We start from the raw sequence: 24,700 nt of genomic DNA, 5'->3' as shown, positions 1-24,700 counted from the left end.
GCGCGCCTAGAGCCCATGCTCCGCAACAAGAGAAGCCACCGCAATGAGAAGCCCGCACACCGCAACGAAGAGGAGCCCCCACTCTCTGCAACTAGAGGAAGCCCCCGCACAGCAACGAAGACCCAGTGCAGCCAAAAATAAACAAATAAATTTATTAAAAAAACAAACAAAAATACCTCTTCACAAAGATTAACTCAATGGATCACGTACCTAAATGTAAAAAGCAAAATTATTTTTTAAAAAAAGGACTCTTTTTCTGTAGTCCATAATAGGTATGTCAGCCTTCTATAATCTGTCCCGTGGTGCTAATCGATTCTTATCTTCCACCAGTATCCACTATAAACCCTATGCTTAAGCCAAATCATGCTCTTCAAGATGCCCTGCATTTATCATGCTTGGTCACAATTCCAAGGGTTCACTTGTTCTAGTTCTGTGTTTAAAGGGCACTTCTTGCCCCTTTGCATATATACACATCCTAATACTGTATACAGGTCCAATTTCTGTTATAGCTCCATAAGATCATCCCGATCTGCTGTGGACCATACATTCCTCCCCCCATTTCTTCATTCTGAGCTTTAATTACCTATTTCATTCATTTTCACACTCCAGTTTTCTTTTGCATCAGTCCTGAATGTCCACATGCTATACTGTATATCTGCACACAGACTTTGTATTTCGTGTTTTGTTTCTGCTTGTTCCTAGAATAATACTGACACATGATTAATATTCAGCAAATACTTACTGAATGAACGAATCGCCAAAAATGCATGCTTATATTGTTATAACAAGTCTTTATTCCTTTAAGTTGCCTGGGCCTCTCGGATCTTTTAGCCATACAGAAATTTTTGTGTGAATAGTATTAATCTAATACAACTGAAAATAGACTCTTGGCATTTATAGATTTGCCATTCCCAAGCAACTTGAAATTGTATGTAGTAAATTGCAAGTTTGCTGAGACTCTGATTCTTCAATGCTAATTGATAATTTTATGGAGGTAACTCAGTTAGACGGTAGTAATCCTAGCTAACCCCCTGGCAGCCACATCCCAACACAGCTTTGTTATCCTATGCTTGTTGTCATATATAAAGTAACTTTCATTAAGGATTTTAAGGGAGTGACTCAAAATTTGTATCTATTAATGCTGTCTTTTAAGGAAGGCATGGTTCTATTCATGAATTTGAAGATTCTCAAAACTCTTCATCTCCTTTGCAAATGCCAAAGTTTTCAGCATGATGTGTTTTGTGTCCTCTCCCATGCTGCTTAATTTATCCCTTTAAATTAATTTCAGTTTTTCAGTCCCTTGCTTAAAATCTATTGAAAACATACAAAGAGAAGAAGAGGTCTAGAGCGTAGAGAATGCTGTGCTTTAGCCTTCTGCGAGAATAAGGGACTGCAGCTCCCCTGTTTGCCTTGTTTTAGAAGGAATGGTTCTTTAATGGATTGGGCTATTCCAGCATTCCTGATTTAAGATCTGTTGTCGCCAGCGACAGTTTTGATGCCAGTAACATATGTGAATTAAATTAAATTGCATTGCAGGATCCAGCCAGTCCGCTCTGACCCAGTCAGCATGCCAGGGTCATCCCGTCCAGTGTCTGATCGAAGGGGAATTTCCACCGTGATTGATGCTGCCTCAGGTAGAAAACTACCTCCAAAATGTTTACTGGGTATTTCTGTGCATTTTTAGTTTCTTTTCTTGCACCATGTAGAGAGTATATATTTTTTGCCATCTTCCTCTTCTTTTTTCGGGGGGTGGTGAGGAGGGATGGCTGCGTGTGCACATGCAGTTGTGTGTGCACGTGTGCGTGTGGGGGGTGTGTGTGTATTAAAACAGTACTGTGCCTACATTTGCTGCTAAACGACGCCATGCATTTAAATATTGTTAAGGTTGGTGAATGATGCGGTGGAGTTGGCACTCGATTAAATGTAATGAACACAGTATTGAAGGCTACAGGGTTGATGACTGTTTTGCCTTTGATCTCTCAAATGTGGAGAAGCAACCTTGACAGAGAACGTAAATACAATATATGGATTCAATTTACTCAACCTGTTGAGTATCAAAGTGCCTGATCTGTGGAAGTAGAGAGTCCAAATGCTATAGCTTAAATGGTTTTATTATTGAAAGCATAAAGTTTAGAAATTCATTAACTTAACTCTATCTATCACAATGATTAACTTCCTATCCTTGGAAGCAAGCCATGAATATGTGTCGTCAGTACCTGGAAGTAAGTCTTTGTCTCTACAGGTGATAGTTGCTACATTAGTATTGTAAAACTGTTTTCTGCCAGGTGTGCCAAATAATAGAACTGTCTGTAATAATACATTTTCTCATCTCTAAATGCAGTCATAAAGAAAATAAGGATAGTGATGCTTTATATATGGTGCAGCTGCGGTGCATCTGAAGACATCATACGGCAGGGTTTCATCAAAAAAAGTCTCTTACAAGTAGAATTATTAAACACTCGGTATTAGTCAAACAGTTGAGTCAGAGAAGATTTTAATCTATAGCAATTTCAAAATCCCTAGAGACAGCTGACTTGATTGACGTTTAAAATGTGAAAGAAAAAGGAAACAAACACAAACCTGATTTGTGAAGGTCTCTTTTAAAAGACCAAAGCTTCTATTTCTGATTCTGTCTCTGGATGTGTTTCGAAGTTTGAAAGCTCATGGGTTTTGTATGTTTTCTTGGCGTTCTGAACTATTTGTCAGTGGATTGTACCTTGTGTCTGATTGAGCTATCCACTTCCAGGGCTGTGCTTTCATTCTTAATGTAAACTCTTACTTTGGAGAACTCATACTTGTTCCTCTGCTTTAACTTGGCAACCAGGGTAGTCCCCTGGAAACAAGCACAGAAATGTCTAAGGTCCCTAGCCTTGCACTGAATGAGATATTGAGATAGGTGACTTAAACAATAAATCTTTTTGATAGTTTCAGTCTGTCAGTGCTAACAGATCCTGCTCATATGGAATTATCATTTACAATTGTGAATCCTGGAAATGATGTATTTTAACTTGAAGTATTTTATTCAAGATTTCAGTAGTAGGTTTTGTTGGTTTGGGGGTATTGTTTTTTTGTTTTTTTACGTTATTAAACTGCCATATTATTAATGCTTTAGCATCAGGTAACTAGCTATTGGTCAAGTGAAACACATGTCACTAAAGCAGTTCCCATGTGTGTTATTAAATGTGCCATATTCAGTGCACAATTCTGGGTTAAGACTTGTATTTATCACGTATCACTATCTCAATTTTAGCTCTTTGTAAAGTTCTCTCATGCCACAGAAAGGAACTTCAGTGAACTATTGCAACCATAGTTTTGTTTTACTCTGTTGCAAGAAGAGTTTTTAAGCTGATGTTTGAGCAGGGGATTCAGTCTTTGCCTTTGATTTACTTAGATTTCCATCAGAAAAACATGTAGGAGGTTCTAGGATATTGTTCTCCAACTCTGAGCCTCTGCCTGACAGTACTAATCTTTGGAGTAGAGAAGGACTTCTTGGTGACCAAGCTGTATTATTTTTCTCAGCCTCTTTTCACTCCAAAAAGCTATAGCTCCTTTCAGAATGACAGCCAGAGCAATGAAATGTGTGTGCTACGTTCTCTAGCTGAGCTAAAGAAACCCCATAGATGAGGAATTAGATTCTATGAATTATCCTCTACCTCTCAAATGGTTTGCATCCCTTTTGGTGAACATGTTTTTTAAGTGGGTGAATAATGTTTTGTTGGGGAAACTTCATCTACTTCTATCTAGTAGGACCACTTTTTTAAGTCTTACTTTCTATTGAGAAAAGATAGAGATAACAAGATAGAGGTTAGATGATTTGTGTTCTTTTTTTGAAATTTATTTTATTGAAGTATAGTTGATCTACAATGTTGTGTTAATTTCTGCTGTACAGCAAAGTGATTCAGTTATACATATATACATTCTTTTTCATATTCTTTTCCATTGTGGTTTATCACAGGATACTGAATATAGTTCCCTGTGGTATACAGTAGGACTTTGTTGTTTATCCATTCTGTATATAATAGTTTGCATCTGCTAATCTCAAACTCTGATTTGGGTTCTTTATGAAAGGAAGTTTATGGGGAAATTCCGTTTTAGATTCTTCTACTAAAAAGAGTATAACATATTTTTATAATTGCTCCTGAACCAGGAAGTGCGTCTCCGATTATGACCCATGCATTGGAGGCAGCCGCATATTATGAAGATGCTAATCTGGAGTTTTGATTGCCTTTGCTTAGAGGGATATGACCAGTGTGGCACCTCCTCTTATCAGGGTTCATTGCTTTGTCTTACCGTCAAGCAATTTATACGACTAAGTGTATTGTCTTTTTAATTGTTCCTGTGGCATATTTTTTTTTCTCCATTACCGGTAAAAGTGTAAAAAATATGAGAAAAATGTCACCCTGGAGCAGCTCAATCATTTAAGCATTCCAGTAAGTGTTGTCTCAAAATGTTACACTGAAGATCTTCCTTTGACAGCCTGACATGCATCCGCCATCAATTAAATTATCTGAACTATTCTTGAATCTCTCTTTTAACAACATCACCTTTCTGGGAAAAGACTTTCATGTGTTTATAATCCCTTTCAATTGTGAAAGGTAACCCTTATTCTGGTGACCTTTATTTTAGTGGCAGCTCTTGCTCTGTCTGTCTAAACCAGTGGTAGTATAATTATTTTTCATCTAATTACTTTTCAGAGGCATAGTATTGAAAAGTTTAATGTGACACTATCACATCTTTTGGTGGCCGTGACAATTTTCAAAGTGAAAATATTATTTAAACCTTGGGTCTGTATGTTCTGTTTTAGGTATGTGTGTATCTTGCAGTGTTATTCTACTGAAACTAAAAGATCAGCAGGGCATTATGCCACTCTTGCTAGCAAATTTTTTTTTTTTTGATTTCTTGATCATATAGTATGTTTGTGCTTCACTCCTTCACATGGAAATATACCACCTAAACTACATGTTTTTCACTTATTAACTTTGATAATTTAGGCACAGTGTAAATTCCATGCCTTTAGATACCTATGAACCAGCTCAGCTTCTTGCTGTCTCTCTCTATATATGTGTATTTTAGACTCAGCAGATCTATACTGCTTTATATGTAGATGTTACCTCCCATGACATGTTTCATCTGATCTTTGGAGTTTCAAAAGATACTATCCTACCTCAGATTTTGAGTTTAGATAATTGTATGAGGTTCCCTTCTTGACTGAGGAGAAGACCATTCTGGAAATGGACTTTATAGGATTTATCCATACACACAGGCTACCCAGAAGAAATGGGATTTGAATGAACTGCTCCATTTTTCCGGTCCAACTGACTGACATCAGTTTCGGAATCATAGACAGTACGTCTAGACAAACCACTGCATGGATTACTTACTTTTTTTTCCTCTGTACATTCCTTTTTTTCCTAACATTCCTGGTTAGGTATCTAAGAATTTCTTCCCGTTGTTTGTCCTTTATAACATGTGTCCTTCTTTTGATAAAAGTGTAGGACCTGAAGAGAAAAAAAAATACTGTCAATGTCCTGTTCAAACTTGTTTCCCACATTGGTGACTGAAGTACTTGTTCCAGGCCTTGCAGGCTGTACTTGTTGGATAACTTAATAACAACTCTAATTGCTTTTGAGTCATCCATACAAAGAGCCTAGAAAGATCTGGTTCATCCTAAGTTTGTTTGTCCTTGTTTGTAGTTTTACTATGGAAATTGGTGTTTACCAAGAAAGAACTCAAAGCAACTGAGACTTAAAGACAAACTTATGCCTGACTTGTATGAAGAGCAGACATCTTTGTCAAGTTCTACTAAAGTAAACATTTTATAGAGAAAATGTTATTAGAAGTGGTAAGAGCAGCATTGATGTACATTCCTGAGGCAGATGACAGTAGGAGAGGAAAAATTGTGACAGATAAGTAAAATGAGTTCTTATTCTTTAGAGCAGGCTTTTTGGTACATAAGGTATTGGTGCTACGTCAAACATTCCACTAAATAGGGACAAAGTTGCAGACCTGGTATTTGTTGTTGTTCTTGACTCAAGAGAAATGTTATTTTTGTTGTACAATTGCAGTCATCTAAATGATTTCTAAGGAATTAATTAATTCAGGCTTCCAGCACCCAATTCTTCTGGAAAGCGAAATAATTTGTTTGCTTGAAGAAAATGCAAACTGATTTGATTTGATTGATTTTATAATGATCAACTGTGCCTATTTGTGTATTTGGCATTTGGTGCATCAGACCCTTAAAAGAACAAATAATACTCATTAGAAGAGTATGGTTGGATAGGCAACAAGGATATTACTTGAGGAGTCAAATCTCTGCTGGAGGGACGTTCTGATAGAGGCATGCTTTTATCTTACAGAGATTTTTCTGATGCGCTGGGGGAAGCATATTCCTAAGGACTGTATTTCACTGTATCTACAGTTGCCATTTCAATCTGAGGCAGACAAACTTAGTTATTGCATCTTAAAGCCATCAGAGGCACAAGAGCTGCTGGTGGTAAGAAGCAAGAGATTTATAAGAAACACCATTTGGTCTACCATGGTGAGGCCACTTAGCTCCATGATTTTTTTTTTTTTTTAAACATCATTATTGGAGTATAACTGCTTTACAATGGTGTGTTAGTTTCTGCTGTGTAACAAAGTGAATCAGCTATATGTATACATATATCCCCATATCCCCTTTCTCTTGCGTTTCCCTCCCACCCTCCCTATCCCATCCCTCTAGGTAGTCACAAAGCACCGAGCTGATCGCCCTGTGCTCTGCAGCTGCTTCCCACTAGCTATCTGTTTCACATTTGGTAGTGTATATATGTCAGTGCTGCTCTCTCAGTTTGTCCCAGCTTACCCTGTCCCTTCCCCGTGTCCTCAAGTCCATTCTCTATGTCTGCGTCTTTATTCCTGTCCTGCCCCTAGGTTCTTCAGTACCAATTTTTTTTTTTTTTTAGATTCCATATATATGCATTAGCATACGGTATTTGTTTTTCTCTTTCTGACTTATTTCACTACGTATGACAGACTCTAGGTCCATCCACCTCACTACAAGTAATTCAATTTCGTTTCTTTTTATGGCTGAGTAATATTCCATTGTATATATGTGCCACATCTTCTTTATCCATTCATCTGTCGATGGACACTTAGGTTGCTTCCATGTCCTGGCTATTGTAAATAGCGCTGCAGTGAACATTGTGGTACATGACTCTTTTTGAATTATGGTTTTCTCAGGGTATATGCCCAGTAGTGGGATTGCTGGGTCATACGGTAATTCTATTTTTAGTTTTTTAAGGAACCTCCATACTGTTCTCCATAGTAGCTGTATCAATTTACATTCCCACCAACAGTGCAATAGTGTTCCCTTGTCTCCACACCCTCTCCAGCATTTATTGTTTGTAGACTTTTTGATGATGGCCATTCTGAGCAGTGTGAGGTGATGCCTCATTGTAGTTTTGATTTGAGTTTCTCTAATGACTAGTGATGTTGAGCATCTTTTCATGTGTTTGTTGGCAATCTGTATCTTCTTTGGAGAAATGTCTATTTAGGTCTTTTGCCCATTTTTGGATTGGGTTGTTTGTTTTTTTTTTTGATATTGAGCTGCATGAGCTGCTTATATATTTGGGAGATTAATCCAGCACCATGATTTTAAAACTAGAACTGAGTGACAGAAGCCATGATGTTATAATCATGGTCTTGAACTTTTGCTGAAAACTTCAACAAGTCTTGTTTCCTACCTATCCATTCTTCTCTGCATCTGTAAAAAGAATTTAAGTTTCCCTATGTAAAAATTTGTTTCACCTCTTTTGGCAGGAATGTGTTCAAATTATTTCCTAAAATAATTCCCGGATATAAAGGATATAAAGTTCTTTTGAAATGTTGAGATATTTCTTTGAATAAACAATATGGTTTTCATTTAATAGAGTTCCAGATATTCTTTGTGATTATAAGGTGACGAAAACTCCAGGCATACGTGTACCTTGGGTATTCAAAGCCTATGTGGGATCAGTAAGAGGATTATGGATGAGGGTGAAATTAAAAGAAGGCTTAGTCCTGACCTGTGAACAGAGTCCCTCAGAGGGGAAGAAAGAGGTCAGTACTTTTACTTTGACACTATTTATACTTTAAACAGTAAATATTCAAACTAAGATATTAAGATTGGCTTTTTAATTAGAAATGAGGAAGTCTATGCATTATTTCACCTCTGATCTAATGAACACCTACTGCCTGTAGAGAATCAAAAATAAATTTTAGAGATTAAGAATATAGGGAAAAGACCTAGATTTCTCATCAGAAAAGTGCTCAGTCACATCTCTCTCCTTCTGATTTAAATACTCCTCTCATTCTTCTTTCTAATATTTATAGGATGTTAGAAGATTAAATTCAAGTTAACAATGTGGAAAGTTTTAGCTCAGCACAATTAAGGAAAAAATCATTGCCCCACTTGAAAATGAAGAAACTGTAAACAGAAGTAGAAGAAGCTGCTGGGAAAGTTTTTTCTGATGACACATTACTTCTTTGAATAAATCTTTGTGTCAACTGAAACCTCGCCTTTGCTTTCTCTGTTGCAAGCACCAAGTCCTTGACATGACTTTAAGTCTTTCCTAAGCATTTTGAGAAGGAATTGATGGAATTCTCCCTACTGTTGATATACCAGGTTACTACATATTTACATGGGACTTCTGGGCCAAAAAACCCAACATTTCTTTTTTGTACCTTTATTACTACATCTTTAATACAAGGCTGGACTGTTTATGTAGTCTGTTGCCTGAGACTGTGGTGGCAGAGGGACAATATTGGGGGCAGTATTAGAATTTGTTTAAGTCTGAACCGGGAATTCCATCTGTCTTAGTGACATTAGTGTCAAACTGTTAGTGCCACACTATTTTAAATTGTGTCCAAGAGCCTGAGGCTTATGCTTATAGGTGCCATCTATAAACTTAGAAACAAACAAAAGAGCCTCTCTCCATTGAATATGAAAGCCCAGTGAGCAATTAAAAAGCAGCCTGGGACCTCACCCGGGCAACTAGTCGGAACCAGAGCTCTTGATATTCCCCTGGATATTGTTGAAAACTGTCAGAGAAAAACTAAGGCAAATAATCAAAGTGGAAATAATTGTTCCCCGGAACAGTTTTGTTTTCGAAGCTTGGTGCAGTGGAAGGAATAGTGACTAGTCACTTATGAATCTTTGGTTCTAGTCTCAGCTCTGCTTGGAACTACCTCGTTAAGAACTTGCTTCAAAACTCAAGGCTTGCTTCTATAAAATGAAGAAAAGAATTGAAGTAGGTTATTTGCAAAGTCCCTTCCATCTTGAAAAATTGATACATCCGTACTTCAGATCACCTTTGAAGAATTTTTTTAAATTAGGGTACAGTTTACATATAGCAAAAATGCGCATATCTTAATCATACAGCTTGATCAATTTTTATACCCATGTAATCACCAGGCAGATCAAGTTAGAATATTTCCATCACGCCAGAAAGTTCCTTTATTTCTCTTCCAGTCAAGACTACCTTTGGCCTAGACTATGACTTTTATCATCATAAGTTAGCTTTGTCTATATTGAACTTCGTGTAAATGGAATCATTCTGTACATAGTCTTTTGTGTGTGGCTTCTTTTACTCAACTTAATGTTTTCGAGATTCATCCAGGTATTACATGTGTCACTAGTTCATTTTTTTCTACATTGCAATGTAGTTTGAATGTAACACAGTTTATATATCCATTACCTCATTGTTTTTAGCTTTTGGCATATTATTAATAAAGCTTCTATAAACTTTTCTGTATAAGTCTCTTTTTTTTTTTTTTTGGACATATGCGTTCATATCTTTGGGGCCTATACCTAGGATTGGAAGTGCTGGCTCACAAGGTAGGCATGTGTTTAGCTTTATTAGGATCTGCCAAGAAAGTATCCCTAAATGACTATACCATTTTTTCATTCTGAACAGCAATGTAGGAGCCGTTCTAGTGAATGTAAACTGGGGTTTTAATTTGCTTTTCTCTGATGAATACTGATATTGTGCACCTTGAATATACTTACTGGCGATTTGGATATCTTCTTTTGCAATGTATTTGCGAAGTCTTTCACCAATTTTTGTTGGGTCTACTGTCTTTATTGAATTTCAGGGGTTCTTTAACTATTCTGGGTAAGGTCTTTCATTGGATATTTTGCCAATATGTTCTTTCAGTTCATTGCCTTTTCACTTTCTTATTGGTGTTTTTTGACAAGCGGAAACCCAAACTTTCCATTGTTTTTCCTTTTCTGTTTTCTGATGCTTTTCACTAGTAATTGTATGGTTTTGGCCTTTGCATTTAGGTCTATTATCCTTTTCAAATTATTTTTTATTACGATATGAGGCAAGGATCAAGGTTCAGTTTCTTCCGTACAAATGTCTTGTTGTTCCTGCACTGTTCATTGAAAAGATATGCCTTTCAATGACACCTTTCCTTTTTTTTTAATTTATTTTTGGCTCTGCTGGGTCTTCGTTGCTGTGTCCGCTTTCTCTAGTTGCGGCGAGCGGGTGCTACTCTTCGCTGTGGTGCGTGGGCTTCTCGTTGCAGTGGCCTCTCCTGTTGCAGAGCATAGGCTCTAGGGCGTGCGGGCTTCAGTAGTTGTGGCACATGGGCTCAGTAGTTGTGGTTCACAGGCTCTAGAGCACAGGCTTAGTAGTTGTGGCGCACGGGCTTAGTTGCTCAGCGGCATGTGGGATCTTCCTGGACCAGGGCTCGAACCCATGTCCCCTTAATTGGCAAGCGGATTCTTAACCATTGCACCACCAGGGAAGTCCCGATGATGCCTTTTAAAAAAATCATATTTTACCTGGATTCTCCTTCCACTTATGTGTGTGTGTGTGTGTGTGTGTGTGTGTGTGTGTGTGTGTATGTGTATATATATATGTCTTTATACCACTATCGTACTATCTTAAAAACTGTAGCTGTTTAGTAAGTTTTGAAATGTAGCAGATTAATGTCTCTACTTTTTTTTTCAAGTATATCTTGGCTATTCTAGAATATAGAATATAAATTCATGTATCAATATATCTTTGCATTTCCACACACATGCATATGTACACACATACCAGTGGATGGTATGGTCCACAGACATCTGGAAGTCCCCAATACACTTCCAAGGGGTCAGTGCGTGAAAACTATTTTTATAAATATGAAGTCATCATTTGTCTTTTTTATACTGTCTTGACATTTAGTATAGATAGTGCTGAAGCAATGGTAGATAAAACTGATGGCATCTTAGCATAGTAAAAAGCAGTGGCACCAAACTATGCTTGTAGCCAATGCAACCTGCTCACAGTTAAGAAAAAAAAAAAAAGATATAATTACTTCAGGCTGTCTTTGATATAGTCAACATTATTAATTTTACTAAATTTTTAAATCTAATACATTTTATTAAATTTTCATGCTTGTGTACTTCTTTTTAATGTTCTATATATCACAGTCAAATTAATGCACAGTGGTTGTCTTGAGGAAATGCACTTGTGTGTTTGTTGTGCACTGAACTAGCAAGTGTTTTCATGGAATGCAATTTTACTTGAAAGAACAGCTGACAAACTATGTTTATTCAGACATTGGTATTTGGCAGAAATTTTCTCAAAAATAAACAAAGTAAGCCTGTCATTTCAAAGAAGACAACTTACAGTATTTACTACCAATGATAGAAATTCTAGTCTTCAACTGAAGATTGGAAATTTGGAAACCATGTATCTACCAGTCTGCTTAACAGGTTCCCAATACTTAAACACATTTCTGATGAGATAGGTGGTGATATTGACTAGTGTGATATTTTATATCATAAAGTAAATCAACATTTGGAAGATCTGAAATATTTTCCAAATGACCAACCTTATGATATGATAAAATTATGTCTGGGTAATGGACTCATTCCAAGTGCAAGATAGGACAAAGGATTTTAATATGACAGAGTCCAAAAGTTAATTGGTATGGTTTCAGATATCATTGTAACTAATTTGTTAAGTGTAATATCAAAGAAGAATATCCCCAGAATCTGAAAAGGCTCAGAATATGAATATGCTGCATCCTTTTCCAATCACATTTCTCAGTGAGGCCAACTTGTCTTCACATACTTCAACCAAAACAACATATCACAACAGATCAAATACATAAGCTGATAGGAGAATCCACCTGTTATCTATTATAAAGATTTCTCTCCAAAAAAGTAAAAATGTCACTCTTTCTCACTATAGGTTTGGAAATTATTTTTAATAAAAATACTATTTAAACAGCCAATGCCACAGAGATACAAAAAATCATAAGAGAATACTATGAACAGTTCTATTCCAGCGAATTGGACAACCTAGGAGAAATGGAAAAATTTCTAGAAACATATAACCTTCCAAAACTGAATCAGGAAGAAATAAACTGAATCAGACCAATCACTAGTAGTGAAATTGAATTTGTATTTTTAAAAAATCCTAGCAAACAGAAGTCCAGGAATGGACAGCTTCCCAGGGAAATTCTCCCAAACATATAAGAGCTATAACATATCCTCAAGCTAGTCTAAAAAACTGAAGAGGATGGAACACCCCCAAACTCATTCTATACGGCCATCATTACCGTGATACCAAAACCAGACAAAGGCACTACAAAAAAAGAAAGATATAGGCCAATATCTCTGATGAATATAGATGCAAAAAATTCTCAACAAACTATTAACAAATTAAATTCAGCAGTATATAAAAAGGATCATACACCATGATCAACTGACATTTATTCCAAGGATGCAAGAATGGCTCAGTATCTGCAAATCAATCAATGTGATACACTGTATTAACAAAAGGAAGGATGAAAATCATATGATCATCTCAATAGATGCAGAAAAAGCACTTGACAAAATCCAATGTCCATTCACGATAAAAACTGTCATCAAAGTGGGTACAGCGGAGCATATCTCAACATAATAAAGACCATTTATGACAGACCCACAGCTAACATTATACTCAACTGTGAAAAGCTGAAAGCTTTCCCTCTAACATCAGGAACACGACAAGGATCCCCACTCTCATCACTTCTATTTAACATAGTATTGGAAGTCCTAGCTACAGAAATTAGACAAGAAAAAGAAATAAATGGCATTCAAATTGGAAGGGAAGAAATAAAACTGTCACTATTTGCAGATTACATGATATTATGTATGGAAAATACTAAAGTCTCCACCAAAGAACTATTAGAGCTAATAAATGAATTCAGCAAGGTTGCAGGATACAAGATTAATATACAGAAATATGTTGCTTAGCTATACACTAATAATGAACTATCAGAAAGAGAAATTAAGGAAACAGTTAATTTAGAATTGGATTAAAAAGAATAAAATACCTAGGAATAAACTTAACCAATGATATGACCATAGGGGTTAATATCCAAAATATATATGTAGCTCATTCAAAAAAAAAAAACAAAACAAAACCAATTAAAACATGGGTAGAAGACCTGAATAGACATTTTTCCAAAGAAGACATACAGATGGCCAAAAACCACATGAAAAGAAGCTCAGCATTGCTAATCAAAGGAGAAATGCAAATCAAAACCATGATGAGGTATCACCTCACACCTGTCAGAAAGGCTATCATCGAAAAGTCTACAAATAACAAATGTTGGAGAAAAGGGCACCCTAGTACACTGTTGGTGGGATTGTAATTTGGTGCAGCTACTATGGGAAACAGTATTGATATTCCTCAGAAAACTAAAAATAGAACTTCCATATGATCCAGCAATTTCACTCCTGGGTATATATCTGAAGAAATAAAAGCACTAATTCAAAAAGATATATGAACCCCAATGTTCATAGTAGCATTATGCACAATAGTCAAGAAATAGAAGCAACCTAAGTGCCCATCAACAGATGAATGGATAAAGAAGATGTGGTATATATGTACAATGGAATATGACTCAGCCATAATAAAGAATGAAATTCTGCCATTTGCAACAATGTAGATGAACTTGGAGAGTATTATGCTTAGTGAAGTAAGTCAGACAGAGAAAGACAAATACTCCATGTTATCACTTACATGTGGAGTCAAAAAAATAAGGCAAATGAATGTATATAACAAAACAAAAACAGACTAACAGATATAGAGATCAAACTACTTGTTACCAGTGGGGAGAGGGAAAGAGGAAGGGGCAAGATAGAGGTAGGTAGGGGATTAAGAGGCACAAACCACTATGTATAAAATAAGCAACAAGTATATAGTCATTATTTTGTAATAAATTTAAATGGAGTATAACAATATTGAATCAGTATGTTATATACCAGAAACTAGTATAATATTGTAAATCATCTATACTTTGATACAAATTTATGTAATATATCATCAAAGAAAGAAAGAATGTCATTATTTGTAATGGCTCAAAATTAAAATGTCACTTAGTTTAATACATAAAGTGATTCTTGTTGTTTTTTAATGAGTTAATACATAAATATTTTCAATATTGATAGATATAATCACATAAACCAAAGCTCTTTGGAGTCCTCAATCTTTAAGAGCACAAAGGGGTCTTGATTCCCAAAAATGTTTGAAAACTATTGAGAGACAGAGAGAGAGAGAGAGAGATATTATATATATGTACATATATATATATGTATATATATGCCCCCCACACACATATTAAGTATATATTCATCTCTACAGAAATTTAGATGAGATTTGATTCACATTTCATTGAATCTGTGGATCAAATTTGGGAGATTTGACATCGTAACAATATCGAATCTTTGACTACATGAATCTTCTTTAGCTATCCACTTATTTAGGCCTTCTTTAATTTCTCCTAATATTTGTTAACTTTTAATGTAAAAGTCATACATATTTTGTAAAATTTATTTCAATTATTTGATGTTTTGATGCTATTGTAAATAGCATGTTTTATTTTTCAGGATTTTTCCATAGTATATAGAATACAATGATTTTTTTTTTTGGTACATTTAAATTGTATCCAGAATCCGTTATACGCTCATGTATTAATTCTAATAGATTCGTTTGGATTTTCTGCTATGCAGTCATGTCATCTGCAAATAAAGATGGTTTTATCTCTTTCCAATCTTTATACCTTTTATTTCTTTTCCTCCCTTATTGTACTTGCTTAGATCTCTAGTACAATGTTGAGTAGAAGTGATGATATTGAACATTCTTGTCTTCTTAATCCTAGAGAGAAGTGTTTAATATTTCACTATTAAATATAATGTTAGATGTAGTTGTTTTGAGTGTTCTTTTACAAATGAAAACCTACATTCCTCTACTGTATTATTCCTATATTGGAACTCCTACATTCTTATATCATTCCTTCATTGGAATGGCAAAAAGATGGACAAAATCCATAAAAGAACCAATCTGACATTCTAAAACTGAAAAATATAATATATTAAATAAATAATTTATTGAATGGGCTTAACAGCTGACTGGATGCATAGGAAGAAAGAATTAGAAACCCAAAAACAAGTCAGAACTTATCAAAACTGAAGTAGAGAAAGAAGAAAATAATGAAATGCAACAGAACTCAGTGTGAGAAGTGTGGGGGGTAATATTTAACTGTCTAACATACGTGCAGTTGTTACACATGGATGGAAAGAAGGAGAGGATAAGACAAAAGAAATAAATGAAGGGCTGAGAATTTTCTAAAATTAAAGACATCAACTCAAATTTCAAGAAGCTTAGCATGCCCCAAGTAGGATAAATATAAAGAAAACCATACCTTAGCTTATCAGAACCAAAATCTTGAAGTTCAAAAATCATGAAGCAATTTTAATAAGCCTACCATGTTTCTTTATTTCTTAGGTTCATATTTGGGTGAGGATCTAAAGTTTTGACAAAATTAGGGTGATTTTAAGTTTCTTTGACAGTATGAGATCCCTGTCTCCCAGTGCTCTGTGAGGAATCTTCAGGATATTTGCCATTAGACAGAAGTAAAAGAAATGGGGAACCAGTATTTACTTATAAACAGCTATGTGCCCAACATTGTGGTAGGTGTTTTCACATGGCTTATCTCATTTAATCATATTTAATTAGGATCACAGGTCCATTTCAGAAATATGCAAAGAGTGGGCTTTAAGACACCTAGTTCCTGATACTCAGAAATACTTAAAGTGCATTATGGTGACACCTCAGATAAGTCCAGACCTCTTTTTACCCTGCCTGATCAAATATTCATTTCAAAACACTGTATGCTGAAATGAGCCACGTGGGAGTTGAAGAGAATCAACCATTCAGGTGGTGAAAATGTGTGAATGCAGCTGGCAGATGAAGTTCCAGCGTGATGAATTCCCAGCTTGTCCTTATTGCTTCAGGCAACGACTGACAGGCCTGACTGGTCGTTGGCTTTCCATTTCTGGCATTGATAGGACTGAAAATTCTTAGTGTCACAGATACTTAAAAGCTGTCCCTGTTAGAGTGGATACAAACAATGCTGGAGGGTCCTTATTGCATAGAGATGTAATCAATATGGTCTAGAGTTCTTGACCTGAACCTGTAATTATCTGTATGTTGTAAAGGTGGCTTATTGTTAAAGAAAATGCTTATATTCAGAACTTTGGGGCTAAGTTGTGAATGAAGTGAAGAAAAATAGAGGCTTTGTCTCTCTCTTTCTACTTCCTAGTATTTAAGAGGCTATCATAATAATCACAGATCAGGGTATTCTTAAAGGATTAGAACATTGTATCTTTAGGATTTTGGGTGCTGAAGTTTAAATTTTACCTCTGATGCAAAAGTCGTGTCTTCAGTGTTTGCAGCTTGTGATTGTGATTTTTCAGATTCCAAAGTAGAATTTCTTTTCATTGATTTAAATACTTGGATTTGAGGGACTTCCCTGGTGGCGCAGTGGTTGAGAATCCGCCTGCTAATGCAGGGGACACCGGTTCGAGCCCTGGTCCGGGAAGATCCCACATGCTGCGGAGCAACTAAGCCCGTGTGCCACAACTACTGAGCCGCGTGCCACAACTACTGAAGCCCACGTGCCTAGAGCCCGCGCTCCGCAACAAGAGAAGCCACCACAATGAGAAGTCTGCGCACCGCAACGAAGAGTAGCCCCTGCTCGCCGCAACTAAAGAAAGCCCGCGCGCAGCAACGAAGACCCAGCACAGCCAAAAATAAGTAAATAAATAAATAAATTTATTAAAAAACAAAACAAATACTTGGATTTGAAGTGCAGCTTAAATAATAACACATTTGAGTTTGACCTTTTCCTGCAGCTAAGTGTATGCTGAAAAAAGAAATTGGGTAAGCAGACGTTATGGCATCCATGATCCATGGGTGGGAGTGAGTAGAAGGATGTGACACTGGTAGCAAATTTTAAGTTACTATATGTTCCAATGTGTTTAAGTATATTGTGATCGAGATTAACTTGCCATGAGAAAATAGTAGAAGTGGAGTTATAAAAGCACTTAACAGTCAATGTGGATCCTGATTGCTCTGTCACTGCTTGGCTTAAGATACCTCTGGCTGGCATTATTATTAGATTGCCTTATGCGTAGGATGCCTTGAAAAAGAGGGGAAAAGTAATGCCTTGTAATAGAGGGCTATTTGAAAACAAGGGCTGTCTTTGTATTTCCACATGCCTGGTATTGGTGCCTGCCACAGAGCAGATAATCAGTATCTGTCACATTGTTGATTTCTGATAAAACGTTAAGTCTTTTTCTTTTTTTAATTAATTAATTAATTTATTTTTGGCTGCGTTGGGTCTTTGTTGCTGTGCACGGGCTTTCTCTAGTTGCAGCGAGCGGGGGCTTCTCATTGCGGTGGCTTCTCTTTTTGCAGAGCACGGGCTCTAGGCACACGGGCTTCAGTAGTTGTGGCACACGGGCTCAGTAGCTGTGGCTCGCAGGCTCTAGAGTGCAGGCTCAGTAGTCATGGTGCACAAGCTTAGTTGCTCTGTGGCATGTGGAATCTTCCCGGACCAGGGATTGAACCCGTGTCCCCTGCATTGGCAGGCAGATTCTTAACCACTGCACCACTAGGGAAGTCCCTAAGTCTTTAAATATATCACAAAATGTTTTAAATTTAATAATGTTGCATCTTTTTGTATACAGTACCTCACTTAAACCTAGAAAACGTAATCTTGACCTAGAGTCCATTATTAAGGTTGTTATTAGGTTGCTGTTATGCTTATGGTCACTATTCCTTTGTTTGGGTCCTTGGTAAACTGTGTAATCAGTTGAAATATTTTATAGAGCGTTTCAAATGATCTTTCGTGTCATTTTTTTTAAAAGCAGCATTATGTTTGAGTGGTATGTTTCTCACCTTTGATACTTTTACATAACTGGACAATAAAAATAAAGAAATTATGGCCCTCAACTCAGTCATGCTTTAGTCTTATTAGGCTGGCATGGAAATTTGTGTTTGAAGGTTATCTTTATAAAGCAATAATTGGCAAATTCCTGCTTCCTGGGATCTGTTGTGAAGCCTGACAAACATCCACTGAAAGAAATGGACTTGCTTTTGTCTTCTGGTTATACTAGGCTAGCTTCCAGACATGGTTTTGTGGATATTTGGGACTATCTTTTAAGCTAGCCCATCTTATACATGGGCCCAGGATATTGGCATATAGGGATCTGACCTAAATTCCATTAAAGCAAAAAGTTTTGCTTTGAATTGCTACCATTTTGGTAATGCCATTACAGTCCAGTGGCTTGTACTTATTATGCTCTAGGCAGTCCTGTGCAACATGCCATCTTGAGTCTTAAACCTGTTTTACTTTGGTTTCTAAGAATACTGGAGAGACCGTATTTATGCTATAAATGCTCAGTGTTATGATTGTAGAGAATACCAAAAGATGCACTTGAAACTTGAACTCTCCACTTAGTCATCCATGTTTTAGAGGAATTTATATAGTTTTCAAGTAAAGAATGTTTGTATGATTGGGAAAAGACTCCTTCACCCTTCTGCTTCTCTCTACCTAAAGAGGACACTTAGAGCATCCACAATAATCCCTTTGAAATTCTCCTGTCAGGCTGACTTTTCCTATGTCAGAGATTTTGAGCCATAAGTGTGAATACCTCTAATCAGAGTTTTTATCTCTGTGGTAGGGTCCCAGTTCCTGAATCAGAGGGCCTACGCCAGAGAGACCTTAGAAAAATGTTGGTGTGGTGTCTGAAACTTTTCATTTGCCTTGAAACATGTTCTTAATTTTACTTTTTCTTCCAGTCGACCTCGTTGATTAATTACTTTCTCCTCTGTTCTTAAACTTTTACTGTTGTGTTTATCACCTCATATTAAAGTTCGTTGGGAACCATTTCCCTTTCAAAACTGTGAGCTCATCTTTGAACTCCCCGCAGCACCCTGAATGGTTCAGACACATAATAGGCACTCAGTAGATTTTAATGAATTCAGCGTTTTAGCATGGAATATTGAAACCAAACTTCTGAATTTCAGTAGGTACAGTAGTTGCCTCCTAGGAGGGGAACTGAGTGGCTAGGGAACAGAAGTGAAAAGAAGACTTTCTTTTCATTGTAGTCTTTTAGAACATGAAGCTGCATTATCTTTGCAAAACATAAATGAAGCTCTTCTTAACACCTGACATATTTTCCAGAATTTGACAGGTTACCATCAACAACAAGATATTATTGTTTGTTTATTTATTTATACAAATAAAGAAACTGAGATTAAAGGGTGTTCAATAACCTGTGTATGGTTACATAGTTAGTAGGTGATAGAGCAAACTATGAATCAGTACGACCTTTACTTTCTCCAGGGTATTGAATACCATTCTCGGCCACAATAGCCTACCTTGATTTTGTTCATACAATCAGCAGGGAGCAGGGTAGGTGTCTGACCTAGGAACTATCCTTACTTACTTCTTATACATGTACTGTGTACATCACAGAAACCACAAAATACAGCACCTCCACTCTTTGAGTGGCACCTCTATTTTAAGAGGCCATTGGCCCAACCTCTTTGATGAGGTTTTGATGATTGAAGACTGTTGTGCTCATGGCTCACCTAGATATCCCTGCAGCTCACAGACTCTTACCCTTTAAGCAGTGAACATTTATTTTCAGCTAGGAAAGCCACCATCAATCAGGTAATGTTTTCTCAAGCTGAAAAAGGCTTTTACTAAAGAATGGTGATTGCCCAAGGTCACATTTCTTTACCCATCTACTTGTGGGAAAACGCAAACTAAAGGAATACTAGTGTTTGAAACTCACAATTTATTCTGTATTTGCTGGGGAGGGGTGGGAGAGGCAGAGTGATTGTATTTCTCTTGGAAATATTGTGAATTACATTTTCAAAATATGGGTGAAAGCATAAAAGAAGCCAAAAAACACTCTGATTCTAAATGGACCTGACACCTTGATCTTCTATCATGGCATAACATATGAGTGGAGGTTCCCAATGGACCTTTCTACACTACAATATTTATTCCTATAAAGATCTAAGAGTTTTTAGTCGCTTTGAAACTTGCTAAGAGCTGTTCAGATCCCATTCACTGGACTTGTGTTTTTACATGTTAAAGTTACTCTGGTTTGTTTAGTATAGTTCATTCAGAAGTACCACACTGCTCAAATTCTGAATAATAATATTAGGCTTTTCAATAAACTTAAAAAGTAGAGCTCAGATATGAAAGTATACCTGAGAGAAAAATGTTTTGCTTTGCTTTTCTTGTACATTAACGTTCAGGGACTACGGGGTCTTAAACTGACCGATTTTATCCCTCTGTATTTTCATGTGCAAAATGGTAACTAAATTTTGCCTTCTGTTTCATTAATATGATCGAAATACTAATAAATTGAAAGGTGCTAAGATGATACTTCTATCAGTTCCTGCTATTGATGGTAGAATTTTCACTGTAGTTTGCTTTAATACTATGGTGTCAAGAATAAACAATGGTTCATTATGGTTTAATTTTAATAGTATGGTTTTAAGAATAAAAAATTACTAAAAAATCTCAATGAATATAGTACCATTTACATTCACAAAAATAGCTCTATGTAAATTAGTAGATGTACTTAGCTGAGACAAAATTATTTTGAGGTTGTGATCATCAAAATTAATGTAAATTAATATAATTTTGAATTACGCACTTCCTTACTTATGAAGAAAACCAAACTACATTATTCTAGGAAAGTTATAGAAGTAAGGGGAAATAAATAGGATATTTGACATCTCTACTTAAATCTTGAGTTACATGCAGCCCATATAGTTTCTGTGCTGCATATTAAATTCCATATATAATGAATAATAGTGGTTTTTGGTAACAGTTGGTTGCTTAATATACTGTGCTAAGCATTTCACATGCATTACCTTCTTTATTCTTCACAGAAATCCTGTGAGATAAAAGTATTGTTATAATTTCCTTTTTACAGAATAAGGAGCTATGGCTCAAGAGAAATTGTGGACACTATACTACTTCCCATTTTGACAGTGCCATCTGAATTTCTTTATCGTGAACATGTTTTACACAGATATTTATTAAAATATATTTTTGATAAATGCATTTTGGGGATAGACAGGTGTATAGTGTATGAACTTTGTGATCAAATGTAGGTTTGACTTCCATTTCTGTAGCCAGCCAGCTATATTACCTCCAATCTCTTTGTCCTTAAGAATAGTATGAAAATACCTGTCTACTGTGTTGTGAGAATTAATAGAGGTAACATTTGTATATCTTCTGGCCACTGTTTGGATACATAACAAGGACTCATTAAATGTTAGTTCTCTCCTTGTTACTTTATTTCAGTAAGAGGAGGAGGAGGGGGGGAGGAGGAGGAGGGGGGGTAATTTTTACTACGTCCCAATGTTTTTGTTTTGCTCTTTAGTATATTATGTTTATTCCTCAGTCTCCCTATGGAGAATGATTTTACTATTGTCCTTATTTTATAACTGAGGAAACAGAGAAGTGGTAGATCCCAGGTTGGAGGCCAGGTAGTCTAATTCCGGAGCTTGTTTTTTTTCTTTTTCTTTTTTTTTTAATACATTGGACTATAATTGCTTCACAATACTCTGTTAGTTTCTGTTGCACAACAAAGCAAATCGGCCATCTGCATACACTTGTCCCCATATCCCCTCCCTCTTGAGCCTCCCTCCCAACCTCCCTATCCCACCCCTCTAGGTCATCGCAAAGCACCGAGCCCATCTCCCTGTGCTATGCTGCTGCTTCCCACCAGCCAACTATTTTACATTCAGTAGTGTATATATGTCGATGTTACTCTCACTTCGCCCCAGCTTCGCCCTCCCACCCCATGTCATCAGGTCGATTCTCTACGCCTACCTGTTTATTACTGCCCTGCAACTAGGTTCATCAGTACCATTTTTTTTTTGATTCCATATATATGCATTAGCATACGGTATTTGTTTTTCTCTTTCTCACTTACTTCACTCTGTATGACAGACTCTAGGTCCATCCACCTCACTACAAATAACTCAATTTTGTTTCTTTTTATGGCTGAGTAATATTCCATTGTATATATGTGCCACATTTTCTTTATCCATTCATCTGTCGATGGACATTTAGGTTGGTTCTGTGTCCTGGCTATTATACATAGCGCTGCAATGAACAGTGTGGTGCATGTCTCTTTTTGAATTATGGTTTTCTCAGGGTATATGCAAGTAGTGGGATTGCTTGGTCGTATGGTAGTTCTATTTTTCATTTTTTAAGGAAACTCCATACTGTTTTCCATAGTGGTTGTATCAATTTACATTCACACCAACAGTGTAGGAGGGTTGCCTTTTCACCACAACCTTTCCAGCATTTATTGTTTCTAGGTTTTTTGATAATGGCCATTCTGACCAGTGTGAGGTGATGCCTCATTGTAGTTTTGATTTGCATTTCTCTAATAATTAGTGATGTTGAACATCTTTGCATGTGCCTCTTGGCCAACTGTGTGTCTTCCTTGGTGAAATGTCTGTTTAGGTCTTCTGCCCATTTTTTAACTGGATTGTTTGTTTTTTTGATATTGAGCCCCATGAACTGTTTGTATATTTTTGAGATTAATCATTTGTCTATTGTTTCATTTGCAAATATTTTCTCCCATTCTGAGGGTTGTCTTTTTGTCTTGTTTATGGTTTCCTTTGCTGTGCAAAAGCTTTTAAATTTAATTAAGTCCCATTTGTTTATTTTTGCTTTTATTTCTGTTACTCTAGGAGGTGGGTCAAAAAAGATCTTGCTGTGGTTTATGTCAAAGAGTGTTTTTCCTATGTTTTCCTCTAAAAGTTTTATAGTGTCTGGTCTTACATTTAAGTCTTTAATCCATTTGGAGTTTATTTTTGTGTATGGTGTTAAGTAGTGTTCTAATTTCATTCTTTTACATGTAGCTGTCCAGTTTTCCCCACACCACTTATTGAAAAGGCTATCTTTTCTCCATTGTATGTTCTTGCCTCCTTTGTCATAAATTAGGTGCCCATATGTGCGTGGGTTTATCTCTGAGCATTCTATCCTGTACCGTTGATCTCTATTTATGTTTTTATGCCAGTACCATACTGTCTTGATTACTGTAGCTTTGTGGTATAGTTTGAAGTTGGGGAGCCTCATTCCTCCAACTCCATTTTTCTTTCTCAGGATTGCTTTGGCTATTCGGGGTCTTTTGTGTTTCCATACGAATAGTAAGATTTTTTCTTCTAATTCTGTGAAGAATGCCATTGGTAGTTTTATAGGGATTGCATTGAATCTGTAGATTGCTTTGGGCAGTATAGTCATTTTCACAATATTGATTCTTCCAATCCAAGGACATAGTATATTTCTCCATCTGTTTATGTCATCTTTAATTTCTCTTATCAGTGTTTTATACTTTTCTGAGTATAAGTCTTTTGCCTCCTTAGGCAGGTTTATTCCTAGGTATTTTATTCTTTTTGTTGCAGGGGTAAATAGGAGTGTTTCCTTAATTTCTCTTTCTGATTTTTCGTTGTTGGTGTATAGGAATGCCAGAGATTTCTGTGCATTAATGTTGTATCCTACAACCTTACCAAATTCACTGATTAGTTCTAGTAGTTTTCTGGTGGCATATTTAGGATTTTCTATGTATAGTATCATGTCATTGGCAAATAGTGACAGTTTTACTTCTTCTTTTCCAATTTGTATCCCTTTTATTTCTTTTTCTTCTCTGATTGTTGTGGCTAGGACTTCCAAAATTATGGTGAATAAGAGTGACGAGAGTGGACATCCTTGTCTTGTTCCTGATCCTAGTGGAAATGCTTTCAGTTTTTCACCATTGAGTATGATGCTTGCTGTGGGTTTCTCATATATGGCCTTTATTATGTTGAGGTAGGTTCCCTGTATGCCCATTTTGTGGCGAGTTTTTATCATAAATGGGTGTTGAATTTTGTCAAAAGCTTTTTCTGCATCTACTGAGATGATCATATGGTTTTTATTTCTTAATTTGTTAACGTGGTATATCATATTGATTGATTTGCGTGTATTGAAGAATCCTTGCATCCCTGGGATAAATCCCACTTGATCATGGTGTATGATCGTTTTAATGTGCTGTTGGATTCTGTTTGCTAGTGTTTTGTTCAGGATTTTTGCATCTATGTTCATCAGTGATATTGGTTTATAATCTTTTTTTGTGATATCTTTTTCTGGTTTTGGTATCAGGGTGATGGTGGCTTCATAGAATGAATTTGGGAGTGTTTCTCCCTCTGCCATTTTTTGGAAGAGTTTGAGAAAGATCAGTGTTAACTCTTCTCTAAATGTTTGATAGAACTCGCCTGTGAAGCCATCTGGTCCTGGACTTTTGTTTGTTGGAAGATTTTTAATTACGGTT

At 36.3% G+C, this 24,700-nt stretch overlaps 1 protein-coding gene across 12 annotated transcripts in view; it reads left to right on the top strand.

The window, feature by feature from the left end:
• BCAS3 (BCAS3 microtubule associated cell migration factor) overlaps window positions 1–24,700 on the top strand; it is a 575,869-nt gene that overhangs the window by 293,614 nt on the left and 257,555 nt on the right. For 6 of the 12 annotated variants that reach the window (XM_059908366.1, XM_059908370.1, XM_059908364.1 and 3 more), the window contains one exon: window positions 1,537–1,634. In XM_059908366.1, the coding sequence (XP_059764349.1) occupies window positions 1,537–1,634 (98 nt within the window). Of the gene's footprint in view, window positions 1–1,536; window positions 1,665–5,693; window positions 5,764–24,700 lie in introns of those variants that run through there. The other 6 variants (XM_059908365.1, XM_059908362.1, XM_059908363.1 and 3 more) reach the window with 2 other exon arrangements.

The sequence above is a fragment of the Balaenoptera ricei genome, chromosome 20 (assembly GCF_028023285.1).
Source record: "Balaenoptera ricei isolate mBalRic1 chromosome 20, mBalRic1.hap2, whole genome shotgun sequence".
NCBI lineage: Eukaryota > Metazoa > Chordata > Mammalia > Artiodactyla > Balaenopteridae > Balaenoptera > Balaenoptera ricei.
Note: the sequence above shows the minus strand (reverse complement) of the source record. Positions and strands in the feature narration are given on the sequence as shown.